At 44.2% G+C, this 24,285-nt stretch overlaps 1 protein-coding gene and 1 long non-coding RNA gene across 4 annotated transcripts in view; one reads left to right on the plus strand and one right to left on the minus strand.

Annotated features, from left to right (window-relative positions):
• PARD3B (par-3 family cell polarity regulator beta) overlaps positions 1–5,975 on the plus strand; it is a 1,037,301-nt gene extending 1,031,326 nt beyond the window's left edge. For all 3 annotated transcript variants that reach the window (XM_082397042.1, XM_082397040.1, XM_082397041.1), the window contains one exon: positions 1,196–5,975. In XM_082397042.1, coding sequence (XP_082253168.1) covers positions 1,196–1,553 — 358 coding nt within the window. In that variant the 3' untranslated portion in view covers positions 1,554–5,975. The remainder of the gene's footprint in view (positions 1–1,195) is intronic.
• LOC309631132 overlaps positions 1–24,285 on the minus strand; it is a 372,959-nt gene that overhangs the window by 47,619 nt on the left and 301,055 nt on the right. The gene's annotated exons all lie outside the window — the stretch shown is intronic.

The raw sequence follows: 24,285 nt of genomic DNA on the forward strand, positions 1-24,285 counted from the left end.
TGACAGTGCTTGATTAACCACAGGCACCATATTCTTACAGCCCTACCATTTCTTTCAAGTGTTCTACCAGATTGTACTCTGACATTGGAGAGCTTTTCATTAATTATTATTGTTGCTGTTTTCCTTTAAAAAGGAATAATAAAAAGAGGAATGGTAGAAAGTGGGAAGGATCTGGGCATGGTAGTAGTGAATATGTGCACAGAAGGTTTATGGGATTTTAAGAGCTGCAAACAGAACTCATCTGTTTAACCCCAGGCTAGATAAGATGCACTCATCTGTACATTGTTTAGAGACCTATTGCTTCTGTTATGACAAATGGATCAGAAGATGCTTGTTGTCTTAGTAGAGAGATCCAGACAGGGTCGCTTTCTGTTAGTGTTTATTCTCGCCCTTTACCTTTCTGTGTGCCTACTCATTACACAGTACAACTTAACAGCTGGTTTGTCTTTTCCTAATCTGCTACCGGCTGGGTGGTACTTATTGACTTTGCAGTAGAAGTGCTTTATATCAAAGTTTTGGGTGGGTAATTCCAGGCTCTAGGTTGGGACTTTCTCTAGGAACTGTAGAAAGAGGAGGGCACACTAATCCACACAGGGATGTAACAGAAGCCAACCAGAGTTAGACCAAGACTGTGACTCATGTAAAGAGCACCGCAAAGACCTAGGAGAGAAGTGAATGCAATCCCTGGGAAATTTATGACTCCAAATAATGTGTGCATTTCTACCACCATGTTTATGTCAGGCTTCAGGGAGGTGGAAAGGGGAGGAGGCAAATGATCCCAGCTTTAATAGAGCCAAACTCAGCCTTGTTTAGGGAACTAGCTTGGTTACTATAATAAGGCCAACATATAAACAAGATAGAATTATATTTCTCCTTCAGGCACCAATCAGTCCTGACTGACCTGCTGGCTCCATGGGGTCAAGGAGCCGGGCTCTTACCTTCTTGTTGCTCTGCCTTCCTCAGCATGTGGCTTTCTCCTTGTGTCTAATATGGCCACTCCAGGGACCAACAGAAAGGCGGGAAGAGAAGAAGAGTGTCCCTTTCTTCCTCTTAAGGGCACACATCACGTCTGTTCACATCCCACTGGCCAGATCCAGGCCGTGGCCACGCCAAACTACATGGGAGGCTAAGGAATGTGGTCATCATCTGGGCAGCTGGCTTCGTAGTCATTGATATATGTCTATTCTCTTTCCAGGGGAGGACCAGCGGATCCTGTAGACTATCTGACAGCAGCACCTCGAGGGCTCTACAAGGAAAGGGAGCTTCCGTATTACCCAGGGGTTCATCCTGTGCATCCGCCCAAAGGGAGCTACCCCCGCCCCCCAGATCTGAGGATCACAGATCTCCGGTATCCCCAGTACTATCCGCCCCCGCCAGCCCCCCAGCACAAAGGACCCTTCCGACAAGATGTCCCGCCTTCCCCTCCTCAGCACCACAGAGTACCAGCCTACCCAGAAATGGGCAGACCAGTGCCCCGAGGGGGCAGCCCAGATCGGTACCCCTATCGAATGCAGGATCCCCGGCAGAAGAACCCCATGACCGCAGCCGTGTAGCTGAACGCCACCAAGCTCAGCCCAGCCCAGAAAGGAAGACCTCCAACATCACCTTTGTTCTCCCTACACCTTAAGGCCTTCTTCCTGTTAAGAATTCTCCATGGTACAGATTAGGTTTTTCTCACTGAGGCTGCAACACATGACTGCTAATCAGAGAGAAAGAAGGGGACAGGAGTTTGGGCAGGGAAATCAGAAGGAAGAGGAAGGATGGGGCCATGAAAAAAATACTGCCTGAAATACTTCTAGACTTGTTCAGGTCACTGAGAGTGGCAATTGAACAGGCAAATAACGATGGAGATCTACAACACGGTGCCTCCCTGGAGCACAGACATGCCCCACAGCACTGGCATCACGGAGGGCAGACTCTGCCCGGGATCATCATCCATTCAGAGACTAACCTTCAGCCACCTGATTAGCGTTGTTAAGTCTGTGAAGAGTGGTTGCCAATATGGGTGTCCTAAGTGAGTGGTTTTTACATTGAAAAAAACAACAGCGGCAAACATGACGAGTGATCTCCTTGAAATGTTTTATACCTAGAGGAAGGCTGCATTTCTTTATTTGTAGAATTTCTCAGGTTCTCAGTTCCACTCACTTGGTATAAGCATGTCACGTTTCCTTGCTTTTAGTATAAAAGTAAGATGTGAATGCAGTATTGGTGTCCTGGGAGAATGTACAAAGCTAGTCAGAGCTTCCAGAAGAAATAGGTGCCTAGCATCAAGGCAATCAGGTTAAGAGGCTGACATTCCTGTGGTCCTCACCTTCTTTCCTCCCACGTTCCAGGCACAACAGCATGGAGATATCTGGTTTCCGAGGCATCCCAAAATCTCCTGCCTATAATTACTGTAAGTGGGGGGCCTCTATTTTAAGGCTCCCACTTGAGAGTTAAGATGTACTCGGGAAAAAGAGGGCCCACTGGTTAGTTTGCACAGGAAGCAGTGCTCTGGAGATGGCAATTCCAGACTCAGTGCCAAACAGCGCCATATGCACCCGGCGTCAGGGAGGGGCTGACCGTGCTCATTGGGAACGATAACCGGCAGGTTGTAGATGGTGGTGACTGACTCTGTGTGTGTGCGCGTGCGTGTGTGTGGTGACTGACTCTGTGTGTGTGCGCGTGCGTGTGTGTGTGTGTGTGTGTGTGTGTGTGTGTGTGTGTATGAAAGTGTGTGATTACCAGTATGGAGAATGGAAAATAAAAATGCTTTCTGGAAAGTTTGATGAGGAAGGGAATAAAAAGGAAAAAAGCCAGAAAACAGAAGGGAAGGGAGAAGGAACATAAAACTAAATCATTGTATATCTGCTATATTATTTCATTAACAGAAGTCAGGGCAAGACCAAGGTCAAGGTCTCCAGTTGGGAAAAGAAGGTCTTATGGCTTCGAAAAGCTGAAAGCCCACCCTCCAAAATCCATCACAATGTTTTTAGAGCTTTGCAGCTATATTCTACTTATTTCAACATAGAACCTCTAAAACCTACAACCTAACCCAAATGAGAACATAAGAGAAAATTGAGAAACAGCAAAGCATGGGAGCAGCAACTCGAATTGTTCAGTGACTCTTGCAGTACTTTAAACCTTTTTACATTCCTTCTTCATTCCCTCCCATAAAAATGTCTTGAGTTCAATTTAGACATATTTTGGCCAAGATTAGGATACCTCTGACTGCTAGGATTTAATAAATTACAGTATTATTGAATATATAGAGTATCTATCTCTCCAGCCCAGTTTAGTCTTATTTTAATTTAAAATAGAGATCTGTTACCAAGAATGATGCAACTGCTGGGTTTAGACTTAACTAGTGTTATTTACTGAACTTTAAGAGGTATCATTTTCTAAACTACAATTTACTTATGGCCCTCTTGAAAACAGACTGTCAAGTTGTTTTTTGCCCTCTATCATCTCTCTTATGCCAGGCACCTTTAGACTGTTTGTTTGCAGTTTGTGCAGAGGTTGAGGGTTGGGCCCTGCTCACCTAGAGCTGGAGTGCAGGTGAGCTGCAGGGTTTCCCAGCCAACATGCTGCAAGCTGCCTTCCCCTCAAGCTAAATAAACCTTCAAGAAGACAATGATAACGTGAGGGAAGTGTGATGTATTTTGAAGCATTAAAAATCAGCTCTTTAGGATGTTCCATAATTTAACCAAATTTCTGTAGACTACTGGACATAGCCAAGCCAGAAGCGTCCTTCTGGATTAAGGCCAATGTCCCACAAGGGGCAGTGGTATAAGGTGAGACGCTCTGTGTGTGTTGGAGGAGTGGCCCTTGTAGGAAGAATGCCTATATTTTCACCACATTGCCACCTTGTACGCATATCTCCTGCACTCAGGCTTGGGGAAAGCTGCTCCAAGCATGGGTTTGTGTTGTACACACAGGTAATAAAACAGTTGCTAATCCTGAGGTGCAGCCAAGGATGTGAAGGTACTATGAAAACAGATGAAAAAAAGATTATAGCAGTTTTCTTTTCTTGCTTGGAAGTATAACACATGCCCCATTAGACCCTACCCAAAAGAAGCTAGCATTACGTGTGCGACAGTCTTCATCAAGCCAAGTAACAATTAAGAACAGCTTGAATGTAAGCTTTATAAATGCCTGTGAACCAGCCCTCCAACTGTCACCACCCAGAGGTTATGGAACTCTTTCCCAGTATTTAAGAGAACAGGTTGTTTAGAGCATTTAGAAGACCAGGCTATAATCAATAGGTGCTCAGTAGCAGGAAATAGTTCCTGGTTTATTTACGGCCTTGGAAAAACTCAATCAGATGTCTCCTTGTAGCTCGGAATGCTAATAGACCCCCAGGAAAAGGTGGCACAGCGAGCTTGGCGAGCTGCAAACCCATCAACGTACACCCACCCGGCTCCTCACCTGACCACTGGGTCATCCAGGCCTTGAAATGATGTATTGGCCTCAAGTAACTAGTTATTTTAAGGAGCTCTGTTTTTGTCCCTATTTGCAGGAATAGAGAAATAAAAGGGAGCAGACCACCGAAAAATTTTAGATGCAAGCAAATTCAGTCCTCTACAAGGGAGCGAAACACAACATCTCACTAACCCATTGTGTCATTGGTCTGTGGCAGTATCACTCTTGGTATAATACTGCTTCCCTATGGTATCACATCACTGGATGAAAGGCAAGCTCAAAGTCAGGAGTATTTTCTTAAATCATGATTGACAACAAAAATTGGGGAAAAAAATTACCGTGAAGCTCCTTATTCTTAGATTTTTAGATCTATATGCATTGACCTCATAGTACAGCACAGAGCAAAGATCTTATAATCAAGAGCACAGGTAGAGCCACAGACCTACTGTCACCCTGAGGAGGAAACTCTATGCATACCAACTGAGAGAGGAGATTTGAGACTTCACTGTAGCTTTATTTTTGCCACCAGTAACAAAATTAAAACATGATTCATTATTCCTTCCAAAGATTTAGGAACTTCTTGAATGAAATCTATCTTCTGAAGGAAATCCACCTGACAACTTTTGGAGTTGCCATGCATAGGGCTGGTATACACAGTGATCAAGCCTTTAAAGAGTGTTCATTCCCTAACCTGTAACCACAGCATTCATTTTCTTTGGAGGAACATCTTAGCATTTCAGAGGGATATAGAGATCTGGAGAGTTTGGTGTGGACAGCAATATGTGTCTCTAAAACTTTCATTGGCATTAAGCTCTGAAATCCACAATGAATGGCCTTCAGATTGGTGCTAAATTGGGTAGACACCCTACTGCTTTGAGTCCACGAGCAACAGAAAGTCCAGATTTAGCGCAATTAGGCAGGAGGGAGTTGGAGTCAGAAACAGCCCGCGATGGTATTTCTCTGCACTCCCGGTTCACACCGACTTAAGTGGAAATGATGTCACAATGAGACCAGAAAGAGGAGTCTCCATAAGATATCCCTACAAAGTCACCTTTCTGATAAAAAAGAAAATGAAAGTTAGATATCTAAAATAAGCCTAGAATCTCATATGCAGCTACAACTTCTAAGGGAAACTTTCCCTCATGTCCTTAAATCGTAATAGAGTCTCACACAGCCTGGCTTTTAAAGGTGGGCTTCACGATAAGTCCAGAGTGGAGAGTGAACTAACCCCCAAGACTGTCTCCTGACTCAGCTCTTTCAGACAGTGTTATGTTCCATCCATGCGGACTGCAGTGCTGTTTACTACTGGAACATAAAAACAAAACCTGCTGTTTATACAGTCACTTTTTCTAGTGTTTTCCTGTGCGTATATGATACCAAGTCTGTCCATAAGTTCTGGAGATAAATTATGTGAAATCATATTTTGGCATAGGGGGTGGAGAATGAATTCTTTACAGACTTTTTAGGATGATCCCATTTTTACCACAGAAAGATTTTGGATATTGTTATATATGAATATATAAATTTTTCTTGTTTATTTTGCATCAAAATAAAGCTTTATTCAGTCAGTAAAAGTCAAATCTTGTTTTTTACCCACCACCGGTTTGTTTTAGGGTTTGATGAATGAATAGGTAGGTAGGTCTGGTCCTGCTCACCCTTGAATAGCAACCTCACAGGGCAGAGGACACAGGGAAAGAGCATCTGTCACATGCTGGGCTCCCCCAAAAGCAGATGCTTGAGATGGGAATGAACAAGCAGGATGTTTATTTGGGAGTGCACTTGGGTTCAGTACCTATAGAAGGCAGGGGAAGAAGACAGGATGGGGCGGAGAGGGAAAGACTGAGCTGCCACACGCTCCCAACTTGGGCTCAGCCAACTCCACAGGGAAACTTGGAGCTGCAGTGGCCCCATAGAGTCATCCCAAGTGGGGACAAGGGAGATGGGCCTTTAGCCCACTATCTTGGTCATGGGATACGGGCTACTCCTGGCAGTAGGGGAGACCCAGAACCAGGCAGTTTTCTTCAGGTGAGGCAATCCCCAAAAGGGCTGACAGCTGGGGTCATCCTTGGGCGCTATTCACAGCAGCTGGGAAAATAGCTCTTCATTCCTGAAGTGGGATCTGGGCAGTGCCTCACAGCATCCACAAATGCACCCAACACTGTTGACCCCTCTCTCATGTGAGAAACACTCTTACCTTGTCTAAAGAAACATGATTCTAAGTTGGTTTTCCTTGAGACCATCCCTATGTTTCCCAGGCAACTCCACTGGCTCTTCTCAGCCCTCTCCACACTCTCCAAGTTCATCCACAGCCTTTTAGCTACCACCCTGGACTGCTTTGCTCACAGTTTCCAGCTCTGATCTCTCTCCTGAGGACATGCATTTCCACTTTCCTACTGGACATCCCCACTGGGACTTTCCGTAAGCCCTTTGCACTCAACATGTCCAAACTGAAAACAGGCTTTCTCCAAAGAAACCTGCTTCTCATGACTCTATGCTGGCCAATCACACCACCATGTTCACAGTTACAAACCAGAAATCTGGGAATAATCCTTGACTTCCCATTTATAACCCTGCTCCTTCCCCACAACCATATCCATCTAAAGAAATGGAAGGCCAGCAAATTCCATCCTGCAATTCTATCAAATATGTCCATGATTGCTGACATCCTACCATCACCTTAGTTCAGCGCCATCACCTGTCACCCACCCTCCTCAGTAACCTTCTACGTGATCTCCTGCCTCTTACTGTGCTTCCTTCTGACCCGCTCTGTACTGTACACACCCCACCACCTTTGGTAAATAAAATTGTATTGGAACACATACACACTGATCCACTGATATATTGTCTACTACTCTTTCACACTACAGTCTCAACCTCTGCTCTCTACTGTCAGAGGGACTTTTCTGAAATGGAGAGCTTACCATATTACTCTTCTGGAGGCAACATGATCTTGTTGAGAGAACATTGGCTTTGAAAACAGGCAGACCTGGATCTAAAATTAGGTTCAACCACTAATTAGCTACATAACCTTGGGTAAAATATTTCTCTCTCTAGGCCTTAGCTTTACCATTTGTGAAATGAAACTCCTATACATCTTATGGGATTGTTTTAAGAATTAACTCCCATGACAAACATAGGAGCTCTGGAGCGAGTTTGCACCAGCTCCCAGGAGCCAGTTGTCTGCATCTCTTCCCAACTCCGTGTTCAGTGATGTCACATTGGTAGCTTGAAATAGGTCATGTTGGAAGCATTCACAACACAGAAATTAGCATACCCCACAAATCAGGACTTTTTCCCCTCTAGAGAGCCAGTTGTTAAAGATGACCAGCACACCACTGTATATAACATACAGTTATATGTTTACCAGCATGCCACTGTATATAACACACCGTTAGATGTTTACTAGAACACTGCTATGTATACTATATATAGTTGCCCAGCAGTCAAGGAAAATTAATCCTTGCCTCCATACACACACACACACACACACACACACACACACACACACACTCACTCCTCAAAGCCTTTCTGTGGGTCCCTAATACTTGTAGCTTAAAGTCTAAAGTCCAAAGCCCTCCCAAATCAGTCCACTGTGCCTCTCCCTCCTCATGTCTTGTCATTTATGTACGACATAAGTTTTACATCTTATACTGTTGTCGTTTCCAATTACTTTTGCTTATTTGAACCAAGCGTGCATTTCACAGCTCTGTTCTGTGGCAACACGCAATAAACTCAATAAGCACAGCCTCCCCTGCTCAGAACACCCTCTGTCCTGTAGATCTTCTCTCCTCCTTCAGGTCCCAGACCACCTGGCTCTTTCTTTCTCCATGAAGACTTAGATGCAGAAGCAGGAGTTTGGCTCCCTCACATCCACCCCACCGTCTTGGAGCAAGACTTACTGAAGGCCAGAGACACAAAAGCTGGAGGCCACGTTTTCCAGATTTCCTCACAGCTTGGGTGCCACGTGAGGCCCAGCTTCTACCAGTGAGACTGAACACTCTGGAAGACGGAACTGAGGCCCAGGCATGCTTCTGCAGGCAAACACAGTACTAGAGGCATTTGGTTTTACTCTAAGGGTGTCTGGTCTCTAGCTTCCTGGGGGTCAGGAGGCCATGTGAGGGTCATCCACTGTGTTAGCAAGGATCACAGCTGAGGCAGTAGGATTCTGTTGCCCACAGCTGCGGCAGTGGCTTTCCAGGGCCCTGACTTTCTGGTCGTTGAAGGGTAGCAACTCCCTCGGCGGGCCAGTTCTGTAATGTTCTGAGATTTATTCCTGGAAACCCTGCCGGGACCCTGCTCCTCCGCCCCTTCCAACACGTTTGCAAACACCTAACTCCCTACCTTAAACCCCCTTCTGTTTCGCCAGAAGGGAGTCAGTTATCTGCAACTAAACCAACCAAGACACCTGCCACAGCCTCCTCCCAAGGCAGAGCTGGCAATTCTCTCCTGTGTGTTACTGAGATCCTTTCTGCAGATCCTCAATAAAAATTTTATTACCTCTATTACGATGATTGGTTTCCATGTCTGTGTGGCCTTCTGAGGCGGATCGTATTTGTGACACATTGCTTGGCTCTGATTATACCCTCAAGAAATATTTGTTGAATTCATTTGAATGAAGAAATGAGGTGTGAGGATTCTTTCCCTGAATTGCTGCACTGCTGATGTTCCACCTCACAGCCCAAACCATAAATCTCAAAGTCCTTTTGTTAAAGATCGCCTGGTATTATTCCTGAGGTGAAAGGTGTTCGCTCACGTGGGCAGGCCAGGTTCCAATTTAAAGCACAAAGCAGACTAGGAGATTGTAAATGCAATGGGTAATGCATTATCTAGAGAGTAAAGAGAGACTTAAGTAGAGAGAAAATGTATTACTTACAACCTACTAAGATGGAAATACTTTTAGTGACAGATGATTACTATTATTATTGTATAATTCCTTGGATTTTAGGCAAGTGCCTTGCAATCACTTGCATTACTTGTTCCTTTCAACAACTCTAAGTGGTGAGTTGGATGGTTCCCTGACTTTCCATAAGGGAACTGAGTCTTGCATACAATGGTACTAAAATAGATGTTTAATGAACACTGCTTAGACTTATCCAAAGAAACTAGAGATTACTTCCGTAAGTGTCTTGACAATTGAGATTTCTTTTTTAGCAGCCATGTTTATACTGATTATTGTTTACAACACATGCTGAATGTTTCATGACCACAGTAATTTTTGCTTCTCATTCTCTGTTCACAGTCAGAGAACATCAGGTTCATTCTTATTTTATGACTGAAGAAACTGAGGCATGAAAAAGCCACCCAGGTACTCCAGGGCCACACGGGGGAGAGAAAGCGGAACTTTCTTTATTCATTAAGTATTTTTCAAGAACCTACTATGTTCCTGGCACGCTTGCCAACTCCTGAGCAGGCTCTTTGCCATGTGGGTGGGTACCTCACCAGCTTGCATCAGAAGTTCCTTCCTCGACATGTGGCTAATGTGCTTCGTCCCTGTACCTTCCAAATCACTGGGCTCTCAGGTCATCGGTCATGGTTAAAGATGGCCTACGTCCTCTGGAAGAGGAGGAGAGCTGTCAACATTTAATGTTCAACTACCATCCTTTTGACTTGAACGTTTATTTGGCTGGTTGTTACTGACTCTCCCCACACAATCCCAAATACCTAAGTTTGCCACATAATAATGAACGTGCAACACCATAAAAAATGGTTTAACTGGACCCTAACAACCCTTGACCTTGTAGCTCTTCTGCCCAGTCAATCTAATAAGAAGTTCAAAAATAAAAAGTGATTCAATTGTGGCCCAACAGATACTTCATGTAAAATGCAGCAGAGGACCCCAGACATGGAAGAGCCTTGGATTTTACCCTCAAGGACTTAAGAGTCAAGGAGGAGAGAAAAACAAGTATACAAAGAACTGAAACTCAAAGCTGAATGTAGAGAGTGCTTGAGGGAGGTGTACTCTGCCAGGGAAGCCTGACTTTTCACTGTGGGTGTAGACAGGATCAAGGTAGGTCTTATGGAATATATAACGTCTGAAATAACCTTAAAGGATGGGAAGAACGTATACAGGCCAAGCAAAGGAGGATATTGGCTTTCCAGATGAAGAACAGAACACAAGCATCTACACAGAGATAGGAAACTTCCAAATACGTTTGACTGGGGGGGAATGGAGAGGACAGATTGTGTGATGGGGGTGGGAAGGTTGTAGGTTAATAATTATAATAGCTAATATGATTCAGTGCTTAGCAAGTGCTAGATACTGGCCTAAATGTTCTTCATAGTTTAGCCCATTTAACCCTCAAACTCTATGAGAAAACAGAGCCTTAAATGAATTAAGTAACTTGCCCTTGGAATTTCAGACCCAACAAGAATAATTACTTAGGGGCTCTAGGGATTTGGGTACTTGAGAGAATTGCTCACACAAATGGGTAAATAAAACTGGCCCAGATGAAAGCACTATGTGAGTTGAATTGGAAAAATTCATCAGCATCATCAGCCCTTACTAAAAAGGGGAGGGCTAATACCTACTGAGTGTACAGGAGCCATGCTAGTTGCTTTCCTTATATATATCTCATTTTCTCTCCACATCTATTAAGATGGGCATTATCTCCATTTTACAGGTAAGAAAACTGAGGCTCTAAAAGCATAAGAACCAGCTATAGCTAGTAAAGTGGCAGCTCTGATCTCACCTCCAGCTCTGAGTCCACAACGTTCCTTGCTACACCAGTGAATAGTGGGGAATAAAAGTAAATCTCAGGGGGGCTTCCCTGGTGGCGCAGTGGTTGGGAGTCTGCCTGCCAATGCAGGGGACACGGGTTCGAGCCCTGGTCTGGGAAGATCCCACATGCCGCGGAGCAACTGGGCCCGTGAGCCACAATTGCTGAGCCTGTGCGTCTGGAGCCTGTGCCCCGCAACAAGAGAGGCCGCGATGGTGAGAGGCCCGCGCACCGCGATGAAGAGTGGCCCCCACTTGCCGCAACTAGGGAGGGCCCTCGCACAGAGGCGAAGACTCAACACAGTCATAAATAAATAAAAGAACGTGAATTTCTTTAAAAAAAAAAAAAAAAGTAAATCTCAGTGTAATTTCTTTTAATTCTTCATAGCTTACATTGTGATTACTATTTAAAGTGTGTGCAATGCTGAAGAAAATTCAGAACGTGTAAATGCAGATTTTGACATTTTAGACTCAAGAAACAAGCAGCCTCGTGTTAGTTCCACTACATATTAAATTATCATCTACGTGGACAGCAGTTTTGAAAGGCATCCAGGCAAATAAGTTGTACTTTTGACTGAAGTCAGACAGGTAGATGAAACTTTGATGACTTAATTCCCCCAACTATTAAAGGTATAAGCAGACCAGGACCCTGAGTTGGAGACAGGCTGCCAGAAAATTTATCGAGAGCAGTAAAGTGCAGGGCCATAATTTCAACAGGTTATCTTGCTTCTCTGGCTAATTGTTTTCCAAGGTTTCTCAGCTCAGACCCACTCAGCATTCTTATCACCTGGGAAATGTGCACGCTCCTTAGGATATTTTCCAGCGTGCAGCCACCTGTGTCCTCCAGTCACGGCTATATTTTTGCTCAAAGACCCGTTGATTAGACTTAAGAGCCGTCCCAGCCCCACAATGCTCAGTTTTGCTGATCTTCAGAGAGACGGTGGTATCACCTTTGATTCCTGGAGAGTGCAGCTCAAACCCAGCCCTGTGCTTTATTAAAGCAGCTTTTAGTCATATTATACCTTCCCAGTTTGGAGCTCCAAAAGCCTCCACCACCTAGGAGTCAAAATCCCTTCGATAAACAGCATTTGGGGTGACTGGAAAGGGGGGCCTTTGCCTTGTACCCTCCCAGCATCTGCCTCCCGACCCGCCAGGTGTGAGATGGCAGGCGGGGAGGAGGCGATGGAGACCCAGGCAGAGCCCTGCTCTCCAGGTGGCCTTTCAATATCCGTTTCTCTCCTGACCCTCTCTTGACCTTCTCAGTGTGACAGCGTTTGGCCTGGGGCTGTGCCTCTTCATGGTGATCTTTTTCTCTTCGGGTTTTAAACGGTAAGCCTCATAGGGCTGCAGCCACACTGCTTTGGGACCCACTTTCAAAGGATCCTGTTCGCTGGACTGTGTTCTGCAAAATCAAGCAACAGGATGCAAGCCCTCAGCAGAGAACACAGAGCAACTAGCATATGAGCACCTGCAGGTAAATCAACTGTCTTATAGGTGTCGGGTGTGTGAAACCTGGCTTTGTCCCAGAGCACAGAACTTTGCCTCTACTGTTATATCAGCCCCCCTCCCCTAACACACAAACCAGGCCTGTGCCGTGAAAAGCTGAGCGTGGGGGAAACCTGAGTATTCTTGGCTGCAAGTGCCAGCCGTGCTCTATTGAAAAGCATGAGGCCCTTCCCAGGGACCTGGCATCAGGATATCCCCATCCTTCCTTAGAGCTGTCCCCAACTCCCTCTGGGGTCTTCACTGAGACTTGACTGCTCTCTGCCACTCGGATCCTACACCATCACCCTGCCCCAGCCAACTCACTGGAGTGGGGTTGATGAACAGAGTCACGTTGGGCCAAGGTCGGGCTGTGCTACCTGGCAGATGCACCCTCCGCCCTCCCCCACTTCTCAGTCAGGGGACAGGCCATCCTAGAGTCAGGCACAGTGGTGGATGTGCTGCGAGTGGCTCTTGTATTGACAAGCTGGGGGACCCAGCTAGTTACTGACCGTCTCTTGGCTTCAGCTGCCTGTTTCTATAGTGGTGATGATCATGCTGACCTCATAGGATGATGTGGAGAGTACACAAAACAATGTACACGAAGCATTTATTATATCAGCCAATAGAAGCTCAGTGTTATTTACCATTATTAGCCCTGATTTTTGCAAAGAATCTGACTCTAGTCAGAACTTAAATAGCACACCATCACCATGAGAAAGTATTCCTTTCCAACTCTCTGCTTCCTACAAGAAGAAAGACTGGGTCAGGTGCTCGTATGTCTTCAAAACCCCTTTACAACTTGTTAAGCTCTTTTATTAACAGAGGGCCCGCCTCAGACTTCTGCAGGCTCCAGTTTGAATTTTATAACTTTGTTTTGTTTTTACTGTATTTATTATATAATTATCTTCTATTTAGTAAAAAATGATCCTGGCTTTTTTCCACTTACAGTAGTGAAGTAAGTTTTCATTAAAAGCAAAATGATTTAGGTAAATATTAAGTAGATAATGGCACACATGTATACAGTAACAATCACGGCATGTTTAAAAAAAAAAAAAGTGATGTTCAGAAACACTGTGCTAAGCCAGTAGAGCGGTGCCCCAGGGGCCTCTGAGGCTTCCAGAAGGTAGGGCAACTTCTGTAGGATGCAAGCTGGTGGGCTGAATCCTAGGACTCCATGGTAAGTTATAGAGGAATGACATGAAGCCAGAATGTTCTGAGATAGGGATTGTGCTGACCAGGTTGATTTCCCTCAAGGGGGATCTTCCTCAGCCTTCAGCCCCTCCTTCTTCCTGGCTGGAACAAGGGGCCCACCACGTCCCTATGGGTCCTTTTCTTTCTCTCACTCCCCAGCAGTGGTGACAGCAGGGGCATTTGGATGATTCTTCCCCTAGACCCAGAAACAAACCAGACTGCACCCAAGAAAAGTTTTCTTTTCCCCAAACATCGGTGTTAGCGTAGACATCAATCCCTGCCTCCGTCATTACATGGCATCCTACCTGTGTGTCTTTGTGCCCAAATTTCACTCTTCTTATAAGTGTGCCAAGCATTGAATTAGGGCCTACCCTAATCCAGTATGACCCCATTTTAACTTGACTATATCTGCAAAGACCCTATTTCCAAATAAGATCCCATTCACAGGTACTGGAGTTCAGGACTCAGACATACCTTTTGGAGAGGCACAATTTAATCCACACACTATCCCATGTATAGAGGCTCTCCCCCCTATCTCTGCACCTCCCACCAGCCTCCCATCAAAATCTTTGTCCAATGTGCAGCTAAGACTCATGCACACTGAAGTATCAATGACAGACTGCACAGACCCTGCTAGTACCTTACTATGTTCCTTTTTCCCCCTTTTTTCTGAAGAGGTCACCATTTTCTTGGGACTGGGAATAAGTCAGCAAGAGATGGGGACAACATGTGTCTGCCCATCCAGATTCCATATTATATTAAAAAAAAAAAAAAAAACTTGCTTTCCTACACTCTCCTTCAACATAGGGGAGGTCATAGATCACTGTTCCAGCCAATGAGAAGTAAGCAGAAGTATCTGAGAATTTCTGGGAAGTGTTTGATTTCCATATACAAATAGCACTCCTGCCTCCTTCTCCCTTACTTGTCTCTTCTCTTTCCTGCCTGGCACCTGAATGTGATGGCTAGAAGCCCAACAGTCATCTTGCAACCAAGATGTCATAAGCATGAAGATATTAGATCAAAACCCAACATGCTAAGGATGGTGATGCAGAAATAATATTTAAAATAGGCAACAGTTATTGAGCATTTAATACACACCAGGCATAGTTTTGGGCGCATTAAATGTATTAACTCATTTACTCCATCAACCCCATTGGCTAAGTATATTATTACCCTTATTTACAGAGGATGAAACTTGTAAAAACCACACAAGGGGCCACAGGGTCTATGCGATTAACTCCTGTTGTATTCTCACTCTCAGCAAAGGTAGAAAGAGTCTAGGGTCCTGATGGCATCATTGAGCTGCTCTGTAGATCATTTCCTTTTAAAATAATAAGCCAGCGTTGGTTGGGGTTTATGTTACTTGCAGCTGATTGCATTCTTAACTGACACTGATATTACCTCATAGGGTCATCGAAAGGATTAAATGAGAAAATATGTGTGTGGTTGGAGAAAAAAAACAGCTACAGACAGTTAATATTGTCTAAAACACAATTCTCGACACAGGTTCTCCATAAGTAGTTGGTTTCAACGTTTAACCATTATTTTAACAAATAATTAAGTCAATAATGTGGTAGGCAGAAGAATGTCCTCCCAAAGACGCCCTCATCCTCATCCCAGGAAACTGTAAATACCTCACATTATTTGGCAAAAGGGAATTTGCAGATGTGATTAAGGTTAAGGACCTTGAACTGGGGAAATTATTTTGGGATTATCCAGGTGGATCCAATCCAATCAATCACATGAATCCTAAAAGCAGAGAACCTTCCCCAGCTGGAGCGAGAGAGAGATTCAGATGTTGCTGAAGAGTGGCCTCCAGGAGCGACCAAACAGAGATCGCAGTCCTACAGCACATGGAACTGAAGTCGGCCAACAGCGGAGTGAGTCAGTAAACGGATTCTCCCCTAGAGCTGACAGAAAGGGACACAGCCCCGCCAGCCCCTAGATTTTGGCCTGGGAAGACTCCTACTGGACTTCTGGTGTACAGGACTGTAAGATAATACATTTGCATTACGCCATTAAGTCTGTGATAATTTGTTATAGCAGCAATAGAAAACTAACACAGAAAACAACAGAATTTCAGGCAACATCCAGAGCGTTAGCTTAGGGGCTTTAGAGACGAAGCTGAGGAACTTCTCACCAGGTCAGTGAGAATCTCTCCACAGCATGGAATTAATCGCGAAGATTATTTTTTTAACATCTATATTGGAGTCTAATTGCTTTACAATGTTGTGTTAGTTGCTGCTGTATAACAAAGTGAATGAGCTATATGTATACATATATCCCCATATCCCCTCCCTCTTGCGTCTCCCTCCCTCCCTCCCTCCCTTATCCCACCCCTCTAGGGGGACGCAAAGCACCGAGCTGATCTCCCTGCGCTATGCGGCTGCTTCCCACTAGCTATCTATCTTACATTTGGTAGTGTATATATGTCCATGCCACTCTCTCACTTTCACCACGATTTTTGTGTGAAGTCTTCCGGCCTGGTGGTGTGACTGAGCCTGTCTTAATGCAGCCTGCAGGGTTCTTCTGATAAACGATTCAAGGGGCACCACTCACATAGCCCTGGGGGTGGCACTCATACAGAACACAGTGTAAACAGTGCCTCCTACAGCTGTGCAGTGCGACAGGTCTGCTAGTGAGAGGGGCCGTGTGGGATCACAGTGAGAATAAAGCTAGAGCTGGGTGGGCCAGGGATAACCAGGGCAGTGTCTGTACAAGGCTTTGTACAGCGGCCTCTCTGAAAAACACCTGCTAGCCGTCCAGTGATTTTGGTATTTGATAATGAGTGTAAAATGCCACCTTGTAATGTCAAAAACTCCATTTAAAAAGGGAACAAAAAGGAACGCTTTGGGGTTTTCTCCTCTCAGCTGAGCCTCTGCTGTCAGGTGAGCTGGTCAGTGTGGGCCTCGTGTGGCCCCATCACTCTCTCTGTCACAGCTAATGAGGGGCATGCCTTGAGAGGAAGCCAGTTAGTTTTAAACCTGAAGGTTAAATTGAGGACAAAGTTGACAGTCCGATGACAAGAGTCTGCTTTTTGAATAAAAATTTGGTGAAAGAAATATTCAAGATCTTGAGAAGCACCTGTCCAATTTAACCTTCTTCCCGGGGAAGGTGTGTCCTCCTAGTCAGAGATGCGGAAACGCACCGGGGCCCACTTCCTGCAAGGATGCAGATTCCAGGGCTGCTGTGTCAGATACAGTTATATCTGCTGACAAGAAACCAGTTATGTAAAGACGCGAGACATGGAAATGCTGCACCAATTTTCCAGAACAAAATCTGCCTCTAAAAAGGTGTAACTTCATGCAAAATATGCTTTATCATTTGAATAACAAAATAAGATATGCAAGGGAATAAGACTTCTCAAAGAGCTACTGCATTCAGGTTACAGTGAGTACAAGCAATACGAGAAATATTTCTTGTGCTATATTTAAAATGTCTTATGAGAAAATAATGTGTTTTAGAAATGGAGCTGAGATAATGCCACAGACTTTGCTTTAGTGACTATCAGATAAGTTTCCAGGCTGGTTTTTCTGTTTCTTATGGATTCCTAGAGGTAATGGTGAAAGCTGCCCATTAAAATTCATTAGATGAAAAGTAAACATATTACAATTGATGACATTCTCCTCTAAATTGTTAGCTAAATTAGTGAGAAACCTCTTGCCTGCCAAACTCTATCTATGGTGTCGGCTTCTCCCTAAACAGTTCTCTTGCGTTTTAATCTCAGGAATGTTCCTTCAATGTTAAATTTCTTCCATGTGCCATATTACCACGCAGGGCGTCCCATGAACTGTCCTGAGATGCTCCTCAACGTTTAGAAACAGGATGCTGAGGTTGCAAGGAAATTCTTCTAGCCTAGCATCAAGGTTGGAAAAATTACTTAAGGATGACAGGAAGAGATTTTTTTTATAGGCCTAGTTATTAAGGTCTGAAACAGCAATCCATTCAGCTGAAAACAAATTCCTGTGAGCTTCCCTCAAGGCACACTGAAGAGCCATTTGCAAGGCCGTTCTTTGGGTTCAAAGCAATTCAAGAGCAGCGGAAGTAGACGGGAGGCTCTGCCCCTGCCTGCTTGACCCTCAGTCCTGTCCTTTTGCAGACAGACCCCTCCCTGCCATGCCTCCCATGGGTTAGATCAGGAGGAGACTAGAAAGTGACCAGAACTCATTGATGCAGTGACCCCCTGTTATAGACTGAATGTGTTTCCCCCAACTACCCACCCCAAAATCAAATGTTGAAGCCCTAACGCCCAGCGTGATGGTATTTGGAGGTGAGGCCTTGGGAAATAATTAGGTTTCAACGAGGTCATGAGGGTAGGACCCTCACAATGCAATTAGTGTCCTTATAAGAAGAAGACAGACAAGAGCGCTCTCTCTCTCTCTTTCCCTCCCTCCCTCCCTCCCTCTTTCTCTGCAATGTGAAAAGGCAGCTATCTCCAAGCTAGGAAGAGGGGCTTTGCCAGGATCCTAATATGCCAGCACCTTGATCTTGGACTTCCCAGCCAAAACTGTGAGACATAAATGTCTTTTCTTTAAGCTGCCCAGCCTATGGTATTTTGTTATCACAGCCCGAGCTAAGGCACCTCTCATCCACAAAATGTGGCATGATCATTTCTTCTATGGTCATTTTTTCCAGATGCTTGTGCTATGACAATCTGCAGAGTGATTTTCAAATCTGCAGAGTGCAGTTTGGCAAGAAAAATATTCTATGGGTCAAAATTTTTCTCTAAAACATAACGCTGGCTCACCGAGAACTGCAGGCACAGAAATGGAACAGAAAGACCCTTTCCTGTTCTTCCGTCTGCCTCCTGGCTTCACCACGGTGACTGGAGGGAATCTCCCAGGAGGCTCCAGCGGGTCAGAAAAGGTGGCACTGCTCAGTCAGATGGGCTTGGGTTGAATCCCTGCTCCACCGCCAACTAATTGTATGACCTTGAATAGATTATCAAAACTCTCTGAGACACAGAGTCTTCATTAACGAGGTGGTAGCCTCACAGGCTGTTTAAGGAGATGAATAAGATGCCTGTGTAAACACACCTGGCACAGCAGCCAGCCAGCTTTCTTCCCACTGCCCCTCCCTCCTGGCCTCTCCCGACGTGGATTAGGAACTCCCAGAGTTGGTGTGGAATCTCATCCTGTATTACCAACCCTCACTCTTTCCCAGGCTATATCTGAATGGCTCAGGGTTTGAGGCTATGTTGCAGAAGTTCACAGGCAAAACTAAAAACCTTGATAGCCAGCCTCCCTCGAGGAAGATCCTTATGTTCATGGTGGGGGCATTCATAGAAGACGTACTGGTCTCCATTGACCTGAAGTTTCGTTCTGGAGAAAGTGGCATGAAACCCATACCACACTAAAGGGAACAAGAGTTGGCCAAACCAACTGACAATAAAAAAAACCTCAAGCTCAGTTTTTTTCTAGCTTCAGAAAACAGAAAATTAAATATAGGTGAATCATTTCTGCAAATTAGAGCTTAAAGATAGTACTTTGCTTTCTCCCCACTGAGACTGATAAGCAGAAGTTTGGGCCCTTGGTATCAGCTTCATACTGGCAATAAACCTAGTATAATCCATTAATAACCCAGCTCTGAAGCTCTTCCCCTCAGAACTTTCAGCAATAAAATAATAATAATAATAATAAAACCAGGGAGGCAAGGGTGAAGCAATCCAACTTATTTCATTATCTTGGATTTTACACGTCTTGTTTGCTAGCTTAATAAGGGATGCTATAATCTTCTATGATATCAACATCCTTTTTTATTGCACTAGATGGTAGGGGAATTGCCCCCAAATTAATAAAAACCATATGCTGGGTTTTGATTAGAGATCACTTTGGAATAAGGATTGATCTGGTTTGGGAATGAGAATAAGCTTCTCTCGCTCCTTTTCTTTTTTAATCATATGCCTTTCACAGTCCCTCTTGTCTCCTTCCCACCCCCACCTTTGCCTTTATCTGCAAAACCAGGGTAAGAAAAAGGTCTTCTAAATCTCTGGTGTATATATTTGTTAACAAAACTTGCATTGTCATCTGAGCTATTGGCCCATCCAATCCTGTCTCTATTGCACTGGGGATAGTAACAACAGCACTTCCTGGTTGTGTCTGAATGTGTTGGGACAGCTGATATACGTGATGAGATTGGTCCTCTGAGCATGTGATGTGTGGCATTGGCAGGGACCCATCCCTCGAATCTCTAGAGAAAACGGGAAAATTCTTCACATAGCAGTAGAACGTAGAAAGTCTCCCAATTTGCTAGCCGCAACCCATCTAAGCAGATGTTCTCAAATTTTACGATGCTTCTTTTCAACAACATGAGTCAGTGAAACCTACCAACAGCCAAGATGGTCCACTTTCAAAAATTCTTTCCTTTAGTCTCCACTTCAGAGTATGGGACTACTATGGAATACATAAAAATACCTGGGAAACTTGTTAAAACTGATGGATCCTGTCTCTAAAAATGTACTTTCACTAGGTTTGTGGTTGAGCCAGGGATCTGCATTTTTAACCTGTGCAGAAGGTAATTCTGATATAGATGGTCTCCAGACCACCCATGAAGAAACACTACCCTTACAAGGGACCTTCAAAATATCTCAGCTGTGGGACTTCCCTGGCGGTCCAGTGGTTAAGACTCCGTGCTTCCACTGCAGGGGGCAAGGGTTCGATCCCTGGTCGGGGAACTAAGATCCCACATACCACACAGCCAAAAAAAAAAGACAAAATATCTTAGTTGTGTTTAAGAGCTTTCTCTCTGGAATAAAAATGCACTAGGTACAAATCCCAGCTGTGCCATTTACTAACTATATGATACTGGCTATATATTTAGCTAACCACTCTTAACCCAGCTTCCTCTCCTAGAGAATAAAGATAATACCTATATCATAGTGTTGGTGTAAGGATTAAGTGAAATACTATATAAACAATGCTAAGCACTGGGCCTGGTGATTATAAGCATTCTGTATAGAAAGCTATTCCTAAGGAAAAATGTTCCAAAGGGAGCATCAAAGAGTTAGCTGCTGTCTTGCTGTTAAGTTGATTTTATATCACAAAAACTATGGGAATAAACCAAGAGGAATATTGGTCTTACAGAGATTAGTGGTAGAGATTTGAAGAAAGTGAAGGTTAACAAATTATAAAAGAATGATAGTAAGATTATGAAAGGTGATACAGTGAGTGGAGCTGTACAAGTTTCACAACTGTTTTCAGTTGTAAGCTGGAGGGTTATATCATGTTGGGTGGAAGTGTGACTTAGCTGATGTCTTGGTTTGGAGATTAAGTGTGATTTAAGGAGACGTGTATGGGTGCCATGTTGACAAGAAGTAGACTGTGAGAGCTTTTTGATGCGTCAGCTTAGCTAAGCTACAGCCCCCACTTATTCAATCAAACACTAATCTGGGGCTGCTGTGAAGGGATTTTATAAATGTAATTAAAGTCCCCAATCAGTTGACCTTAAATTAGAGAGACTGTCCTGGTAGGCCTGGATTAATCAGTTGAAAGGCCTTAAAAGCAGGCTGAGGCTTTTCTTAGAGACAAGAGATTCTCGCCTATAGAAAACAGTTTCAGCCTGTGGAGTTCTAGGTTATCTGTGATGGTCCCTTCCTGAGAGCCTGCCCTATAGATTTTTGGATTTGTTTAGTCATATCCATTGTGTAAGCCAATACCTTGTACTAAATCAATATCTGTATATCTATATCTATACACACATATCACACATAAATATACATACATATATAGTCCATACATCTAAATCAATCCGTATGTATAAACCTGTCCTTCTATCTATCTACCTCCCTACCTATCATCTCCTACTGGCTCTGTTTCTCTGGGTGGACCTGACTGATACAACTCTTTACCTGGTCCATGTTGTAGAAACTGGATTTAAAGTAGAATCAAATTACATGACTTATAAATAGACACCCTCCCCCGCCCCTTTGCCAGTGTCTAACAGGAGAGATGAGAAATGTCTCTTTTGCCTTTAAAGTGGTTTATTTTTTTCAAATGGTTTTCTAGAACCACAGCTGGGAATCCTGTCATAAGTACTAAGGAAATAACAAGTGCCTTGGATTTTTTTTAAATCACTCTATCTCTCAGTAATCTAAAGAAATTTGCAGATTTTATCCTAATATAACTCTGGAAATATCTCCGTGAGTGTGTTAAGGGCAAGCATTATTAGTCTCATCCTAGAGATAAAGAAACTAGAGAGTAGAGAAGGGACCAGCCTTTCTCAAGTTGACTCAGCAAGTCAGCAGGTGAGACCCAACAAAACCGGGGAGATTAATTGCCAAACTCTCAAACCTTGTTTGTCACTGATTTGTGAAGGCAAATTAAAAAAAGGAAGCAAGGAAGAAGGGGAGGGAGGACAAAAAGGTACCTCACTTTGTTTGAGGAAGCAATGTTAGAAAGAGTCACTCATAGACAATGGATTTTAAGGAGAGAAATCCAACAGGTTATCATTAAAATGTATACTACTGGAGAAATGTAGTTGCTTGAAGAGAGTTTTCCAGTGCACTGTGGAGTTCTTTTTTTTTTCAAAGTGTTAACATCTTATTACAATTATGCTTCTGTTTTTTCCCCTAAAATGCATAGGGGAAAACGTCTGAAAGGGCATACACCAAAATGTTAAGAGTAATTGTAGGTGAATTTCATCTTGTTTTTGCTCCTCTGTCTTTTCTCAATTTCTCTATTGAATATATATACTTGTGTTACTTGTATTTTTTAAAGATTTGTTAAACAAATGTTCTATTTTCTTGTGATGCTTATTACTCTATTGTAATTCAAAGAAGAAGCAATTAGACATAGGGACCTAATACTTCAGCTGCTTCAGTGTGCCCAAGCATCAGCTGTAAGCTTGATAGATGCCAGTTCCTGGGTTCCTCACCACTACCCCTCCAGAGCTTCTGATTGAAGAGGCCTGGGAAAAGCCGCAGAATCAACAGTTCTAACAAGCTCTCATGGTGATTCCATTATAGCCAATCCAGGGATACTTTGAGAAACGCTCTGATATCCATTACTCCTTATTGAGAGGACGTCTCTTCTAAGGTTACAAAACGCTCAATGTATTGAATATGGGTAAATGTGGGAAAACCAAGTGTCACCTTGGTCTGCCTCCAAGTAACTGAAAGCATTTTTAAGAGTTCTGAATAAAACATGCCCTCACAGCTGTAGCCTCGGGCCCCAACTCCTCACTTCTGCATCTCTACATTTGTGCCAAGCACATTTTGCCATCCAAAGAGTGGTCCACAACCAGCAGCATCTTATTACCTGGGAGCCTGTTAGAAATGCAGAATCTCAGATCCCACCCCAGACCTACTGAACCAGAACCTACATTTTAACAGAATTCAGAAGCACTGGACTGAAAGACCTAGAGCCACCAGAAATGAGGGTCACAGCCCCCAGTTACAGACTCTCCAGACAGCCCCCTACTCAGAATCCCTGTGGACAGATTCTCAACGGGCACAGCAAATGCTCCTTGACCACCAAAGGGCGCGCCTGCAGGAGCCTGACCTTGGTCTGGGGTTCAGAGGCCAGGTCAAGGACATCCTTCCTGTGTTAGAAGTGCCTGTTGTCTTTGTCTCAGGCCAGCCAACTTCCTCCGGTGGCCTCCCTCATTCAACCAGCCAGAGAGCTAAAGGCCGCCCTTCAGAGCAAGGCCCTGTGACTAAGCAGGCTCGGTCCATTCATTTCCTTAGCCCCCTCCTTCCCGCCTTCTAGAAAAACTCAGACAGTTTAGGTCATCCTTACCATCATATTAATAAGTGTGGCAGTGGGAGGGCAGAAACACAGGAAAAGACCAAGACAGAAAGAAAAAAACAAAAACCAACACCACACACACACACACACACACACACACACACACACACACACACACACACACAGAGCACACACAGACTCTAGTCTCTGCAAAGCCGGATATTTCTTTTTCTTGCCTAGCAGGATATGGCATCTCTGGCATATTTTTTTCCTCCTATTTGTGCTCTTTTCTCTTTTCCTTTTTAAATAGACACATTTCAAATGTCAGTGGGTGATAGCAGGGCCAAGTCAAATTGGATTCAGGAGACCGAATAGCTAAAGTGTTTGATCTTTGCAGCTGCCTCTTCAAGGGAGGCTCCGGGAGACTGACCAATGGGGGAGAGCGGCCGATAAGCTCAAGTGGGCATTTATTGTGCTAACTCGGGCTCCCTCTCAGTTTAACCTTTATTTACAGACTTGAACTGAAATGGTTAGACTTGAAAAGAAAAGTAGTCTTTCCCCCTCTTCCCCCTCTCCCCTTCCCCTATCCCCAGAGGGGATGGAAAAGAATCAAGGCAGAGGTTAAGTGAGGGAGACAATAAAAAAGGAGGGAGTCCTTATCTAAAATCTGAGTGATTGACAGTGAGTGGCAGCTCTGTGGCCAGTTTTCGTTTTTTTACACCTTCCTCCAAAAATCCCAAGAGAGAGACTCAGCCATATTGGTCCCTACCTTTCCAAGTCAGCCAAATGGAAATTAGACCCCAAACATGT

The sequence above is a fragment of the Balaenoptera borealis genome, assembly GCF_965194805.1.
Source record: "Balaenoptera borealis genome assembly, chromosome: 6".
In the NCBI taxonomy this organism is placed as follows: domain Eukaryota; kingdom Metazoa; phylum Chordata; class Mammalia; order Artiodactyla; family Balaenopteridae; genus Balaenoptera; species Balaenoptera borealis.